This window comes from Triticum aestivum, chromosome 1B, assembly GCF_018294505.1.
Source record: "Triticum aestivum cultivar Chinese Spring chromosome 1B, IWGSC CS RefSeq v2.1, whole genome shotgun sequence".
Taxonomy (NCBI): Eukaryota; Viridiplantae; Streptophyta; class Magnoliopsida; order Poales; family Poaceae; genus Triticum; species Triticum aestivum.
Genome location: NC_057795.1, coordinates 568394651 through 568410495, shown reverse-complemented (window position 1 = coordinate 568410495; position 15845 = coordinate 568394651). Strand labels below are relative to the sequence as shown.

At 43.0% G+C, this 15845-nt stretch overlaps 2 protein-coding genes across 2 annotated transcripts; one reads left to right on the top strand and one right to left on the bottom strand.

Moving 5' to 3' along the window:
• Positions 1-563: 563 nt before the first annotated feature.
• LOC123138949 (pentatricopeptide repeat-containing protein At5g08510) lies at positions 564-2825 on the bottom strand. The gene has a single exon (XM_044558796.1). It carries the CDS (start codon positions 2803-2805, stop codon positions 1219-1221), a length of 1587 nt encoding a protein of 528 aa, XP_044414731.1. The 5' UTR covers positions 2806-2825; the 3' UTR covers positions 564-1218.
• A 174-nt stretch (positions 2826-2999) lies between these two features.
• On the top strand, positions 3000-11937 carry LOC123138938 (acylamino-acid-releasing enzyme 1; the record flags this gene model as incomplete). Its single annotated transcript, XM_044558789.1, is given in 18 exon segments — positions 3000-3088; positions 3569-3744; positions 3838-4150; positions 4253-4474; positions 4563-4787; positions 5114-5188; positions 7239-7377; positions 7476-7627; positions 7714-7796; positions 7883-8004; positions 8113-8191; positions 9259-9427; positions 9798-9858; positions 9959-10081; positions 10784-10981; positions 11136-11204; positions 11489-11565; positions 11650-11937. Coding segments are annotated over 18 exon segments (2439 nt in total), but the record flags the coding sequence as incomplete, so codon positions are not given.
• Between the last annotated feature and the right edge of the window lie 3908 nt (positions 11938-15845).

Sequence of the window (15845 nt, the reverse complement as noted above, 5' to 3'; positions counted from 1 at the left end):
TGTCATACATGTTTAAACTTTTTCAAATACATGATCAGCATTTTTTCAAATATATGTTTTGGTGTCTACTTTTCCTCATACACATGTTACATTTTCTGTGTATATCTAATCTTCTATATATATGAAACATTGTTTCTATATTATGTGAATATTTTTTAAATGCATGATTAACATTTTGTTTCCAACACATGCTTTGAATATTGTTTTCAAATATGTGTTAATTGTTTTTTCAAACACACATTGAAACATTTTTTTATTGATTGAAATATATTTTTAAACCATGCTAGCAATTTTTACGTTGTACAATTGGTTTTAAATGTCACGAACATATTTGTTGAATTGCGTGAACAATTTTTTTTGAATGTAACTTACATTTTGTTAATGGTACGAAACATTTTATTAAAATTACATGGACATTCTTTTACATTGTATAAATATTTTCTAAAATGCCACGTAGATTAGGTTTTACATGCATAAACATTTTAAAATGTGACAAATATTATTCTGAAAGCTATCAACATTATTAAAAAATCATGAACAGACGAGGGGGCGCAGAGGGCAAATTGCATAGGCACACATGCGCCACATCACGATTGGACAAAATATTTGACTGTTTGATAGATGACAATATGCTAGCTGCAACCAATGCTCAGAATCCATATAATTTCGTCAGTATCCACTAGACAGTACTATTATTTTTTCCATCAACAAACTTTTCCGGTTCATAGCAAATCATTCCTGCGACAAATGAGATTGTTGCGCCCTCTCCATCTCGATAACCATGACGCACTAAGCCATGAGCGTGCGTCGCGATATACAGTTAGGTTGTGTTTGGTTTGATCACAGGGATGATTGGTTGGAGAAATCCACTGACAGTACCACGGCTTGGCTGATGCAACAACATTGGTGCAAGAATGTAGGATATTCAACTCCGCTTCCAGTTCCAGCTCAGGCAACTTGCTTACCAACGGGATTCTGAATTGAAGTGCACAATGGCTACAGCAGCTTCAACATTTACTCGGTGCTGGCAGCTTATTAACTTCATGAGTTCTTCGAATTATGACCAACTGATTTTTCTTCTCAGGCCCTCTGTATGCTGGCGCACAAAGGAAGGAGCACATGCACAGCACACCACCTACTGAAAGGCAAAGGCTCAGTAAATCTTCACCCTCAGCTCCTCGTGCAAAAAAAATCCCCAGCAGAAGAGCTTCGCGTGCCTCAACCTGTATGTGACTGCGCCTCGACAAACTCCAGCACATTACAAATCTCAGCATGCAGAGGATGCTGGCTGCCACCAGCCACAAACTCATGCACCTCACCGTCAAGCTCGACCGAGCTGCACCCTGGAGTCTTCTTCATCTGCAGGTTGTTCATTTCCCTCCTCTCTCTAGCGAGGCCGCTCCAGTTCTGGGCTTTTGCATACATGCTGGACATCATCACCCTTGCCCAAGGGTCATCCGGATCCAACCTGGTAACTTCCGCCGCCGCAATCTCGCCAAGCTCCAAGCTGCCATGGACTTTGCACGCGCTCAGGAAAGCTCCCCATATCACCATGTTAGGTTTCATTGGCATTGTCTTTATCATCCTATACGCCTCCGGCAATCGCCCGACGCGGCCAAGAAGATCGACCATGCAACCATAGTGTTCAATCTTGGGTGTGATTCCATATTTCTCCTGCATGGAGTAGAAGTAGTCAAGGCCTTGGTCCACTAGCCCTCCATGCGCACACGCATTCAGGACCCCGACGAGAGTGACATCGTCAGGGCGCATACCACCATCTTCCATCATGTGAAACATCCGCAGGGCATCAGCGGCACGACCATGCATTGCCAGTCCGCAAATCACTGTTGTCCATGAGTAGAGGTCCCTCTTCCCAGGTGCCTTCTCAAACACCTGCAGGGCCGTGTCAATGCTTCCACATTTGGCGTACATGTCTATCAAGCATCTATCCAGTGTCCCATTGTGATTCATCCGGTTCTTGTCAATATAGGCATGGACCCAAATCCCAGTCTCCAAACACCCTGCAGCTGCGCAGGCACCAAGGACAGTGGACATTGTAGGCCCATTCGGGTGCACCCGGCTCGAGGATGGAGACACCATCTGGCGGAACAAGCCTAACGCCTCCCTGCACCGGCCGACCAGGCAATACCCTGCTATCACCGTGTTCCACGACACCACATCCCTCCTCGGCATAGCAAGGAATAGCTGGTACGCAGCCTCCGCATGTCTATTCCTGACATACTGATGCACCATGGCGTTCCAGGCAACGGCACTCTTCGCCGGCATGTCGTCGAACACCCTCCTGGAGAGCGCGAGCTCCCCGCGCTCCCCGTAGACTCTGACAAGCTGGGTGGAGACGAACATGTCCGGCTTGATGCCGCTGACGACGACGAAAGCATGGACCATCCTTCCCGCGACCACCGTGCGAGAGTGGCACGCGGCCAGCACGATGGCCAGGGCAACGTTGTCCGGGGCGAGGCCGTCCGCGAGCATGCCCCGGAACACCCGGAGGGCCTCAGCCGGCTGCCCGGACGCCGCGTGCGCCCGCGCCATGGCGGTGCGCGCGACGAGGCCCCGGTCGGGCATTTCATCGAACAGGTCCCGCGCGTGGGCCGGGCGGCCGAGCGCGGCGTAGGCCGTGAGCAGGGCCGTGGGGAGGTGCGCCCCGGCGTGGAGGAGCCCCGGCTTGAGGAGGAGGCAGTGGATGGCGGCGGCCGACAGGAGCGCCCCCGGCGCCGCCGGCGAGAGCGACTTGATGAGGCGGAGGAGCGAGCTGGAGGACAGGGCAAGCGGGTGCAGCATCATCTGACTGACTGGGCCCACGGGGCGCCAGCCCCGTAATAACTACTGTAAAAAACACGTTGAGGGGGCAGATCGTAAATGATGAAACACATCGGGGTGTTATCGGGTAAATAATAAAATAGCAGCCAGACGATATGCCAAATCCAACCACTACAATGCTGGTCGCCGTAGTATCCTCGGGAATCCGCGGCTCCCACTCCTCCTGCCCCGTCGCCTCCGCCGCGAATCTATTCCTCCGGGCCTCCTCTGTTCGTGCTCGCGCTCCCACCTCTTTGCGGCGGCGCAGGTGACTCCAAGAATCTTCTTTTCGGAGGGGTCAGGGTGAGGTGCGTTCTTGGATTTTTTTGTTTTCTCTTGCTGTCTTGGATGCAGTTCAGAAGGATGCGTTCTTGGATAGTTCTTGTTTCTTACCCATGATTCTGTCAAATTATAGGGGCATCGCAGTCGCAACCCAGTCCTCAACTTGCTCTAGTTAATGTTAATTTCTTGTGTAGATCTTTGCCTCGGCTCAGAGTATTATTAAAGCAATAGGGGCCTAAACCAATGAAATAATCCTTTTGGCCGATAAAAGGCAAGACCTGCGAGTTCGATTTTTTTGACAGTCTATGCCTTGGAAATTAACTCTACATGCAGTAGAGATGCTAATTTTTTTACTTGACTGATAGTGACCCACTCAGGATCTCTCTGCCTCGTCTTATTCCTGTTCGGTTCAGGGTTCTGTAGCCACTTCCACCTGGTTTTAATCTCTCTTTGACTGACTACACAGCAACAGCAAGGTATCTTGGCGTTCAAAAGCCATGGCCTCTGCCCATCCCTCGCAAGGATTGCCTTCAGGGATGGATCCTTCTATGGTGGATGAGTACGCTTCCCAGTCCAAGCTGTTGCAGGAATTCGTCAAGATACCCAGCATTGGCAAGGCTTGGATCTTCACTTCCAAAGATGGTATGGACTGTTATTGCTACATAACCACTTATCTTATCCACTTCTTGTCAACTTCAAATTTCTCACTCTTCTTTTTGGTTGTTTAATTTAAAGAAAACACATCCAGGGCAATGGTTTCTGTTAGCCAGTCAGATCTTTTGGCCAACAAAAAGAGGAGTTTCCTTCTAAATACTCACATCTCAAAAAGTTCCTCAAAGTCAGTCAGTTTCCAGTGGTCTCCCTTCCCGGTTGAAATGAGCGGAGTGTCAGCAGTCGTTCCATCACCGTCCGGAGAAAAGCTTCTGCTAGTACGGAATGCTGAGGATGACGACTCCCCTACAAAATTGGAGATTTGGGGGCCCTGTCAGTTGGAGAATGAAATACATGTTGCACGATCTGTTCATGGGTCGCTGTACACTGATGGATGGTAAATTTCCTCTTTCTTTTATTTTTCCTTTTTGCGACATCGGGCATTTCTTCATTTTACCTTTGTAACTCTGATATGTGCTTTGCATTGCTATAAATGTAGGTTTGAAGGGATTTCATGGAACCATGAAGAGACTCTTATAGCTTATGTTGCTGAGGAGCCTCCGCAACCAAAGCCAGAGTTCAATGATTCAGGTTACAAGAAGGAAGGTTCGTCTCAAAAGGACTGCAGGAGCTGGAAGGGACAAGGGGATATAGAAGATAGCTGGGGAGAAACCTATAGTAACAAAAGGATACCTGCTTTGTTCGTCGCTAACATCTCTAGGTATGCTTCCGGCTGACGTGAAAATATAAATTCGAGAAAGTTTACAATATACTGTATTGTGGTGTTCTGAGGGAACTTTCTGCTGCAGTGGTGAAGTACGAGCATTGAAGGGTATACCTAGATCGTTAAGTGCTGGCCAGGTGATTTGGGCTCCATCGTCTTCATATAGTTTGGTTTTTGTGGCATGGTCAGATGATAATGGTTTCCAAGAGACACCAAGGAAACTTGGTATCAAATACTGCTATAACAGACCTTGTGCGCTGTATGCTGCTGCTGATCCTTTCAAGGAAGAAGCTGACGAACCATCTACTGAGTGAGCATATCTGTCTTTGCTAAGATTAATTATTCATTTTGCTCTTCTTACCCGTTGCCAGATGCACATTTTTTATATGTTTGAGGAATTTGTGTTAATTTTTATGTTTTTTTTCAGTTACCTTAAAACTGGCAATCAAATATATGTTGAAAGATCTTTTCTGTACAAGTTAACAAGACTGGTTACATATTTTTTTACTTCCTCATCATCCTAGTTGTAGGAAAAACTATGCCATATGCAGCATGGCTCACAAAGCACATTTTTTTTTCATTTTTCCATGGAAAGGTTACTTTATTTTCTGATTACCTGTTTCTATTTTGTAACAGCTCCAATATGGGTGATACTGCAGCTCTGGTCAAGTTAACAGCAGACTTGAGCAGTGCTTTTTTCCCACGATTCAGGTAGGATGACTCCCATTGTTCAATGGTGTTAATTTATGTCACAAGGATCAACTAGATGTATTGGAAGTAACAACAGGTCCACCGCTGCATATTTTAGATTTTCCTCTTTATTTTCTCTTTTGCATTGAGATTGTTTAGGCCAGCATTTTTCTAGCATTGGTGTTAGCACATAACATGGGTAAACACCATGTAAAGGAGAACCGAATGACAATGGCTGGGGGGGGGGTATTTTTTTTCCGAAACACGCAAAAGCCTTGTGTTTCAGTTCACAGATAGAAAGAAGAGTTTGAACTAGGCTGTAGAGGGGCACACCCAGTGATACAACACAACGCACTAAAAAGTAGTCGCCGCTTCTGCCGGTACCAAGACCGCTTGCGCCTGCCATCACCCAATCCCTGGCTTTCCTCGACGAGGCTAGCTAGGCTGAGATGGGCGTCGCCGAAGATGATCGCGTTGCAATGCTTCCGTATGCATCATGCCACTAGCATGATGCAGAGGACACACCCTTCCGGCAAAGGTCTGGACGGAGAGGCAAGTTTCCTGCTACCAGTCCATGAAGTCATCCCATGCGGCGGCTGAACAAGCCATCGATCGTGTCCAGTACTCATGCCACACCGTGTGTGGAAGTGAGCAGCCTGTGAGGAGATGTGCCATTGCCATCGTCTCCTCCCTACAAGGTGTATGCTGCAGGCCTCGATGCGCTGGTCGCTCAGCAGTCCAACAATGGTCTTGAAAATTAAGCCACACGAAAAACTTAACCCTTGGGGGAGCCCACGACTTCCAGTTTTGCTCCCAAATGCTCGAGCCGGCCGCTCTCTAGAAGAGGGCATCCTAGGAGCTCTTGGAAGTGTCCATCCAGGGTCCGGCGCCACTGGAGGACATCCGGCGAGGTGGGAAGCTGAACCCTGCGCACCATCCGGCAGACATGGATGCACTGTCATAAGACTGGTGGACTTAAGGCCTCCCTTATGCCCGAGATCCAGCTCCAACGGCGATCTATCAGGGCATCTCTAACCTCGTCCGCTTCCTAGTGCGCCCTGAGACCAGAAGCAGTAGCTCAGGCACAAACCCAGACATGGCATGACTGTCGATCCAGTGATCCTCCCAGAATATGGCAGATGCTCCGGCAAACAAATCACGCTCATCCCAGGAAAATTGCAGGTCCAGACCCTCCAAGGATGGAGGGGTCAGCGTGCCGTGCATTGTCCAAAACCATCGGATCCTGAGGCTGATCCCACCCTGGCAAGGACCGGAACAACCAACCCCCCAAGCGGAGGGGCTGCACACCCTGACCCAATTGACATGGTAGTGGCTGCTCTCGCAGGCGCTATGCCCACCCAAAGGAAGCCCCTTTATCCATCTTCTGGGTTCTCTTGTTCAAAGCTTAGTGTTAGTAGCAAGAGCACAGGTAACACTGATTTGGGGCTCTGTTTTAGGGACTGATTCCCCCAGCAATCATTGATTTCAAGTTACAACTAACTAAGATAAAATCCAGACTGAAAAAGATCATATCCCTAATGATAAGATTACTAGGAAAACTCCAGCAACCTGTCGGGTTGCGGCTACTGGCCTCCTATATATGTGGTCTTGATGGCCCATAACCGGACGCACGTCTATTACCATGCTGCCAGGCAACATGTGCATGACATATGGTTAGAAATTACACTGATAACACTATGTCACTCCTTTTCCCAATGCAAGCCACACCAATAGATGGATCATGCACATTATTGAGTGTATGTGCTTGTCTTTTAATGAGTTGTAATGGGACTTGCCTGTCACTATTCAAACAACAATAAATCCCTCTTTGGTGTAATTTCAATTTGAAAATACATAATATCGCCGCTCCAAATTAACGTCATCAATATTTCCTTCTTGTTGCTGTAGAACCTGGCCTCAGTAGTCAGTAGTATGAATCTTTGTGCAACGCAAACAAATTTTGTTGATTATTGTTATTTATTATTATGCAAGAATGGTTATGTCAAGTTTCTGATGCATTTACACTATCAATACATTGTAATGCTTAATAATGAGAGCTTTTATTGCATAGCCCGGATGGGAAGTATCTTGTGTTCATCTCAGCAAAGAGTGCTGTGGATAGTGGAGCACACAATGCCACAAATTCAATGCATAAAATTGACTGGCCTACCGACGGCAAACTAGAGGGGAGCCTCGGTGTTTCTGATGTGGTATAATGACGCCGTTCCATTTCCTTAAGTATATACCTTTGGATAAGAAGTGCTGGATGTCCAATAATCAAATGCTTAATACATTAGTTATTATTTAGGTACCCACTGTAATGAGCCCTCAAGATGGGTGTTTCCCTGGGATGTACTGCTCTGGCTTGCTTCGGTCTCCATGGCTTTCTGATGGACGGACTATGATTTTATCTTCTGCTTGGGGAAGCAAGGAAGTAATACTTTCTATCAACATTGCGAGGTAACTACACACATCTACCTGTTCTATTGTTACACTCATTGGCTAACTCGTTTATTTATCCGTGAATTCACTGTGTCCCTCCACAGCGGCGAAGTCTCAAGAGTTAGTCCGCAGGATTCAGATTATTCCTGGAACGTTCTCGCACTTGACAATAATAACATTCTTGCAGGTAACCCTAAATTCCTACGGTTTAAAGCAGACTTCATATTTCCATCAGCTAAATTTCCATATTTATGTGCCTTCTATTCCTTCCAGTTTCCAGCAGCCTTGTAACGCTGCCTCAAATGTACTATGGATTTGAAGATTCTCACACAGACAAGCCCTGCCAGTGGGACTGGCAGGAAATTCCGTCTCCATTTCCGAAGCCATCTGATAAGGTTTAACTTAAACACAATATTTTCTGTCCATCCTTTGCCACTACTCCTGAATTCTCACAGAAGATTTGATGGCGCAAACTACACATTTTTATGATGTATATTTTACAGGTCAGCTCCTTGTTAGCCGATCATAAGTTCAGTGTAATCAAAATCCCAGTCAGCAATCCTTCTGACAAACTTCCAGATGGTATGCAACAACTTCAACACCACATATGCCTTTTACTGCTCACCAATTTTACAGAAAACTGCTATAATTTTATTATCTTTTTGTAACTTCGTATGAAGTTAATACTCTTCTGTTTATTTCTTTCTGTAGTGATTCTCTTTTTAGTGCAATGAGTAGAATGCTATATATAATTATATATTGTGATTTGTGTGTGTGCCATAACGTAACTGTGTTGTATTAAATAAATGATTCACTGGAATGCTTGATCGAAGAGAAGATTGTAAAGTTCATAATAGGAAATTTCTAAGAAATCCTTTATCGAGATTGCTACCACTACTTTTGAAATGCCTTGATATTTTCTCCTTCAAAACCTTCACTGGACTAGTATGCATGAATGCCATTCTTATTCACCCAGCATTTCACTTTACAATTCGATCAAACACTTAACTGTATATGTTGGACTAGTGAGCTCTAATTGTTTCAGTTGAAAAAACTCCACTTTCAACCCTGAACTCTGAAAATGCAACCTTGAACTATTGAAACAGTCCACTTTTCACCCTCAAGTGGTTTCACAAGTGATTTCGGCAGACATGCATTCCACCTCACTGCCATGTTAACAAATTTCAATTGTTTTTATTTATTTTGACCACCATTTCTTCCAACAACAAAACAACAACAAAGCCTTTAGTCCCAAACAAGTTGGGGTAGGCTAGAGGTGAAACCCATAAGATCTCGCAACCAACTCATGGCTCTGGCACATGGATAGCAAGCTTCCACGCACCCCTGTCCATAGCTAGCTCTTTGTCGATACTCCAATCCTTCAGGTCTCTCTTAACGGACTCCTCCCATGTCAAAATCGGTCGACCCCGCCCTCTCTTGACATTCTCCGCACGCTTTAGCCGTCCGCTATGCACTGGAGCTTCTGGAGGCCTGCGCTGAATATGCCCAAACCATCTCAAACGATGTTGGACAAGCTTCTCCTCAATTGGTGCTCCACCATTTCTTCCATTCGTAGTAATTTGTTGTCAACACTGAGTTCTCTCTGCTTGCCTTCTCTCACTTGATAATGTTATATTTTCTCTATTCAGGTGCTAATCTCCCCTTTGAGGCTATTTTTGTGTCTGGCAAGGATTCAGCAAGTAGTCCAACGATTGTTGTTCTTCATGGTGGCCCTCACTCAGTCTACCCATCAAGCTATTCGAGATCATTGGCCTTTCTATATGCACAGGGATATAACCTGCTTGTTGTAAATTACAGGTGAGCCTTGAAATTACGAGTACATCTTGTAAATGATTTGTCATGAACCACGTTTCATCATGGGGTATCCGTCAAGCGGGAGATCATATGGTGATGCTTTGGGCTAGAACAGCTCTAGGTGAAGGAGATCAACGGCCGAAGGAGGAATGTATGGTGATGCTTAGGGGACTAGAGATTTGTTATTCCATCTCTTAATCCAAAGAGATGGCAGTGCCATGCTTATAAGGCACGCTTCTAATTAATCCAACTACGAACATATGCACGCATGCTGCTGACTCCTTTTGAGTTCCATGGTTCTGTATTTTGAATGTTAACTAGTTTTGCATCACACTAACACGGAATATCTTGCACACACTACTCTGTTGCTTAGGGGCTCGTTGGGGTTTGGAGAAGAAGCATTGCAATCTCTTCCTGGAAATATTGGTTCTCAGGTGCTACTAATTTATTTCCATGTTTAAGATAATTTTCCCTAGATGTCAAAATTATCACGACCGATCTGTGATCTTATGTGCAATTGGTTCTCATGAACAGGATGTGAATGATGTATTGACGGCTTTGGACTTTGTTAAAAAGAGAGGACTTATAGATGCATCTAGAGTAGCTGTAGTTGGAGGTTCACATGGAGGTTTCTTGACAACACATTTGATCGGCCAGGTTTTTTTGACTACCTTCTTTCTTAATTATTTCTCCAGGCACTTACTTTTTTATCAGCCTTTTTGTGCTTACTTTGTTTGCTCACAGTTTATATTCTCGAAGGAATTTACCATGTAATTCAACGTCTGTCAGTTGCATAATCAGATTTCATTAGCAAAATTGAATTCTGATGAATATCAATATTCAGCCAACTGAAGCTACAGCCACTGGTTTCTTTCTTGTTACACTGAGTTGTGGTGATCTCACCAATTCTAGCCTATTTTTGCTTCAAGTACTAAAGAATAGTTGATACAGAAATGCCCTTGTTGTCCTTTTAATTGCATTTCTTGTTGAAATCCACAAGTTGAGACTCGAGAAAATGCAATACTTTTTGTGTCTTGATGCGTCGATAAAAAAGAGTTTTAGTTACAAGGCCCGGGCTATGCCATTACAACATGCTCAACACACATGGCTAAGGTGCTGAGGCAGGATAACACGCAGGCTCTGACGCCTTGCCAATCCCTACAATTTGAGTTTGGATGTTAGTGTAGATCATTTCACTGCCAAAACCTGCAGGAAACTAGTACTGGCGTACTGCCTCAGGGAACTCGGTCCAGAACTTAAAAAGCTCAAGGCACATAGACTTCATATATTACATGATGTTAGTCATTAAGTTTTATGATCTAGCATATTTTTGACATGGGCATATTTCTTGGAATGCAGGCTCCAGACACATTTGTTGCAGCAGCTGCTCGAAATCCAGTATGTAATTTACAATTGATGGTCGGTACCACTGATATCCCTGATTGGTGCTTTCTGGAGGTTTATGGAAAAGAGGGGAAAAACTGCTTTACGGAATCTCCTTTAGCAGACACTCTTACTCAGTTTTACCAGAAATCACCAATATCACATATTTCCAAGGTACATAATTAGTCGGTTGCACATTCATATGAAAATCATTTCTGAAATCTTTGCTCGAGGAAAAGGTTGGGGTTTATGCATGCAAAGGCAAAAACTGCTAGGACTCTTATGTAAGAAACCGATTGCTTGACAATATGTATTATCACATCTGCAGGTTAAGACACCAACACTCTTTCTCCTCGGAGCAAAAGATCTCCGTGTTCCTGTTTCTAATGGCCTACAGGTACATCCATGTCCAACTGTGTACCTTTCAAAGTTTACATGATTCTGTAGATCCTATTCTTTTCAATAGATTCGGCAAGCTTTGCATTTTCATAAAAAAAAACAGGGTACAGGAGGCTGCTTTTGAGCCCTTGTAATAGTATTATTAGTACCACTACTTCTGTGCGTGTTTGGACAGCTCAGATCATTTTAATGAAAGAAACCCCATGACCGTCATTGTTGAGTTGTTCATGCTGCAAGCCCAATTCAACTTATACTTAACAACTGTTGTCGCAACATTTTCAGTATGCAAGGGCTTTGAAGGAGAGGGGAGTCGACACCAAAACTATTGTCTTCCCAGAAGATATTCATGGACTTGACAAGTTTGTCCGAACTTAAATTTACTTGCTACGATTACTATGCATGTGTCCAAACATTTCACTAAATCAAATTTTCTCTCTTTACAGACCACAGTCCGACTTTGAGAGCTTCCTCAACATAGGGGTTTGGTTCAAGAAGTACATGAGCAAATAAGCATTGGGCTTCTTAAACACCATGATCTCCTTGTATTTTTCATTCTGGTGGATAAATGATTGTAATTTAGGTCATAGGAACCTGTGCCGTGAAAATAGTGTTCGACTGGCAACTCTTGTAAATAGTAATATCTGCCGTGGACTTGTGGTGCTACTTTAATGGTACTGGTATGGATTAGAACTTGTGATTCCAAAAATAAAGCTGATGCATTTTAGAGCTCACTAGGAGTCTTGGATCTGTCATTGCTACTCCACTGCGAAAGTTCCTTTCTCTTTAATCCCCAAGGTTGCAAATCTTAGGTCTTAATTACCAAAATTACATTACCGAAACACAAGCAATACCAGTGCTCAACAGAAATAAACCCCCTTTTTTCTGAAAGTACATAAATACCACGATCCTGATTGCAAATAGAGCTTGAGTCTCAGTCATGAAAAGTAATCAATGGGAATGACCAAACACAGCATGAAAGTAGAAACTGAATCTCTCTTTTGGGGCTCGCCCTGTTTGAGCTTGTAGTTTTCATCTTCTAATCTTATCTGGATGTACGTCATTAATCCCAAGCAAGCTAAGCTAATAAGCTCCACATCACCTTGATCTAGTACAATAAGAAGTACAACATATGTATTTGAGATGCTTTCAAAAGCTTTAGTAACTTGAAAGGAAACCATATTGTTGGAGAAAATAAAGCCATGTTTTAAAACGACGCATGATGCAAGATCAAAATTATGTATTATTACTACTTACCTCTTGGTTCCCATCAGTGTTGCCTTCATCCTTGCATTTTTCCTGGTAACTGTGAGTCTCTTGGTTCCCCAAAAATAGTAATTGTAGGATGGTTGAGGTTGACCCCTGCTTCGTTCCTGATCGCAGCAGCTGCAGCCTTGCTCTCGGGAGGTGCGCAGCCATCTGTGCCAAGCACCGCTATTACTTGTTTGAGACAAGTGAGATGCTCAATGCCTATGTAGAAGCCATAGGTTGCTGCCACTGACACAAGGCATGGAATACCAAGCTTCTCAAGCCTGGGCATAGCGCCTTTCATGAACGTTACGTATGCCTCGGCTTCCCCGCTGATGCCGAACTCCCTCAGACTTGGGAATCCCATGTCTTGAACTATAATTAGCCTATCTTTTGGTGTTGTCTTCAACCACAGTTCTAGGCAAAGTAAGGCTGGGAGCTCCCCAACAGCGAGTAGACCCTTCTCCGTTAGTTCGGTTAAATTAATGTCCAGGTAAGTAAGGTTGTTGAGTGTTGGTGCAATCCACTTTGGAACATTCACGAAATAGCAATCACTGGACATGTAAAATATTTGAAGGGAGAATGGCAAATAGAGACCAAGAATCCAAGAACTCAAGGGAACCACCATACCTAGTTATCCGTAAAGACATGAGTTTACAGTCGCTAAGCTTGCATAGTGAGGAAAGTAACATTTGTTCATGTCGTTTGTACTCCTCGGGTCCTCCACCATCTAAATATATGTCAAGTTCAGACAACCTTGGTAGGTTCCCGAGATCCTCCACTGCAGCTACTGGGTCTCTAGCTCACCTAACATTACAATCCCTGATGGTAGCTTTGATATGCCCGTGCACCTATAGCTGAGGTATTTTAGGTTGAAAAATTTGTCCATACTGTGCATATCGTACTCCTCCAAACCCTCACAATCCTCAAAATCTAGTACACGCAAAGCTTCAAATTCAACAAGGCCAGGCAAGTGTTTGATGCAATCTGATGACGTTGCAGTTAGAGATCGAACATGGCGTAGATCTTTACATGCCAATGCATAAGCAAGCTCCCGGTCAATGTGTTGGATGGATAGTCTTCGAATAAAACCATGATGATTTGGCAAGCACGTTTGTCCTCCTTCTCCATCAACAACAATAATGAAATTATCTTCGACCGATTTTGAAATGATAATATCAAGCATCATGTCATGGACTCGGCAGGTACTAGCTTTGCCATCATAACCAATGTACACTGGTTGAACCAAGCTTTTATTGATAAGATCGTAGAAGTACTTCTCAGCGACCTCTTGCTGACATTGTCCACGTTCTTCAGAGATAAAGCCTTCTGCTATCCATCGCCTCACTAGCTTGTCCCTATCAATCGTATAATCCTCAGGGAAAACACTTAAATACAACAAACATGTCTTGAGATTAGGTGAAAGATCATTATAACTAAGGCATAATATGCTATTCATTCCCTCTTGGCTCTTGTTATTTTCCGAAGTAGAACCGATTGACTTATTAACCTTCTCCCACTCTACCTTGACAACTGGTTTGTTTGCTAGTAAACTAGAGATAGTTATAATTGCCAATGGTAAGCCTCCACATTTTTTGAGGATTTTATCTGAAACTTCCTTCAACATGTTTGGGCAACAGTTCTCAGAGCCAAAAATTCTTTTGTGGAACAATATTTTGGAGTGCAGATCACTTAGGGCTTCCATGTCATACACACGATCATAATAGCTTGGACAACATGACCTTGCTACATCTCTAATGCGTGTAGTAGCTATAATTCTACTAGAACAATTATTCTCTGGTAAAGCACACTTGATAGTGCTCCATGCTTGTGTACACCATATATCATCAATTATGATAAGATACCTAGCACATAGTAATAAATATTATACACCAATAAATTATGATAAGAAATTCACCTAAAAGGTGGAAATCTTGCACGCCATAAATAGACCATCAAACTGGAACATTGTGTGTGCTTCATGTACTCAACTAGCAAATTAAATCAGGTTTATTATGCTTATTGTTTATATGTATCATGCTCATTACTTAAGTTTACATATAGAGTTTATTCTACTTGTGTAGTATTGAATTTTGTACCTAAAGGAAACGTACTCTAGTTACCCAATCAAAAGCAAAATCTCTTCACTATTTATGATTTGGCAACGCTATGCCACAATACATCTTTGAGTATTTATGAAATTATAATAGAAGATATAGTAAATGGGCCATGAAACTCCAGCATTGTCTGTTGAAATAATCACAAATGGATTAATTAATTGCAAAAGAGATATGGAAGAAGCCAATGGAAGTTATATATGAAACTCAAACATTGTGAATGCATCATAAACTCTTCTAGTTAGTTAAGTGTATCACGAATATTTGTCATGTTATCATATCTAGTTTATTGTAAATATGTATCATGACCACACTGTAGATAATATGTGCAGAAATGTTAGAGAAACATGCACAAGTCATGTTTTGTAGGAGAACAAGGAGTTGAATTACCTCTTATCTTGTAGTAGCTCTCTAAGCTTTGAGGCGGCCATACTCGTTGGCAAGCAGGCCGGTAAGCTTCACCAGCAAGGGACCCAACGCGCCTAGCGAGGCACTCACCACATGCGCCATAGACGACGAACCTCTCTATTGCTGGTCTCTGCACCTAATCAATCTCTCCTTTGTGTATGTGTGTTGGGAGTGGAGAGAAGTTGGTTGGGGAATAGGACCAAAGAATTTGGTGGGTACCAGTTGTGACACGGTGCAAGCAAATTAAGAACAGGAAGACCATATTTAGGACATCATCATTCTCCTTGTTTTCTGCACTCCATCTCTTGTTTGTGTCTGTCTTTGGAGTTTCCATTGGGAGAATCCAAACAAGTGTAGTAACCAATAACCATACACGCAGGTGCCGGAGAGAACAAGACAGGCAACTGGGCGCTGTGTGTCGTAAGCTAGCGAATCCTATATACCTAAGAAGTTCATCCCCACTATTTTATTTATCTCAAAATGCAAGCATACCACATCACCATACAATTATGTATGGAATAAGGCCCATCTCAACATGCAACCATGCATGGAAAAGACCCACCACGATATGCAACCATGCATGAGAAAATATTTTTCATTCTATTATTCTACTTATTTTCAATAAATATTTTACAACTATACATGACCAAATATAATATTTCATGTTTATTTTTAATTTTGGTCAGGTTTTAATTAATTTAAATGTTATATACAACCATGCATGAGAAAATATTTTTCATTCTATTATTCTACTTATTTTCAATAAATATTTTACAACTATACATGATCAAATATAATATTTCATGTTTATTTTTAATTTTGGTCAAATTTTAATTAATTTAAATGTTATATACAACCATGCATGAGAA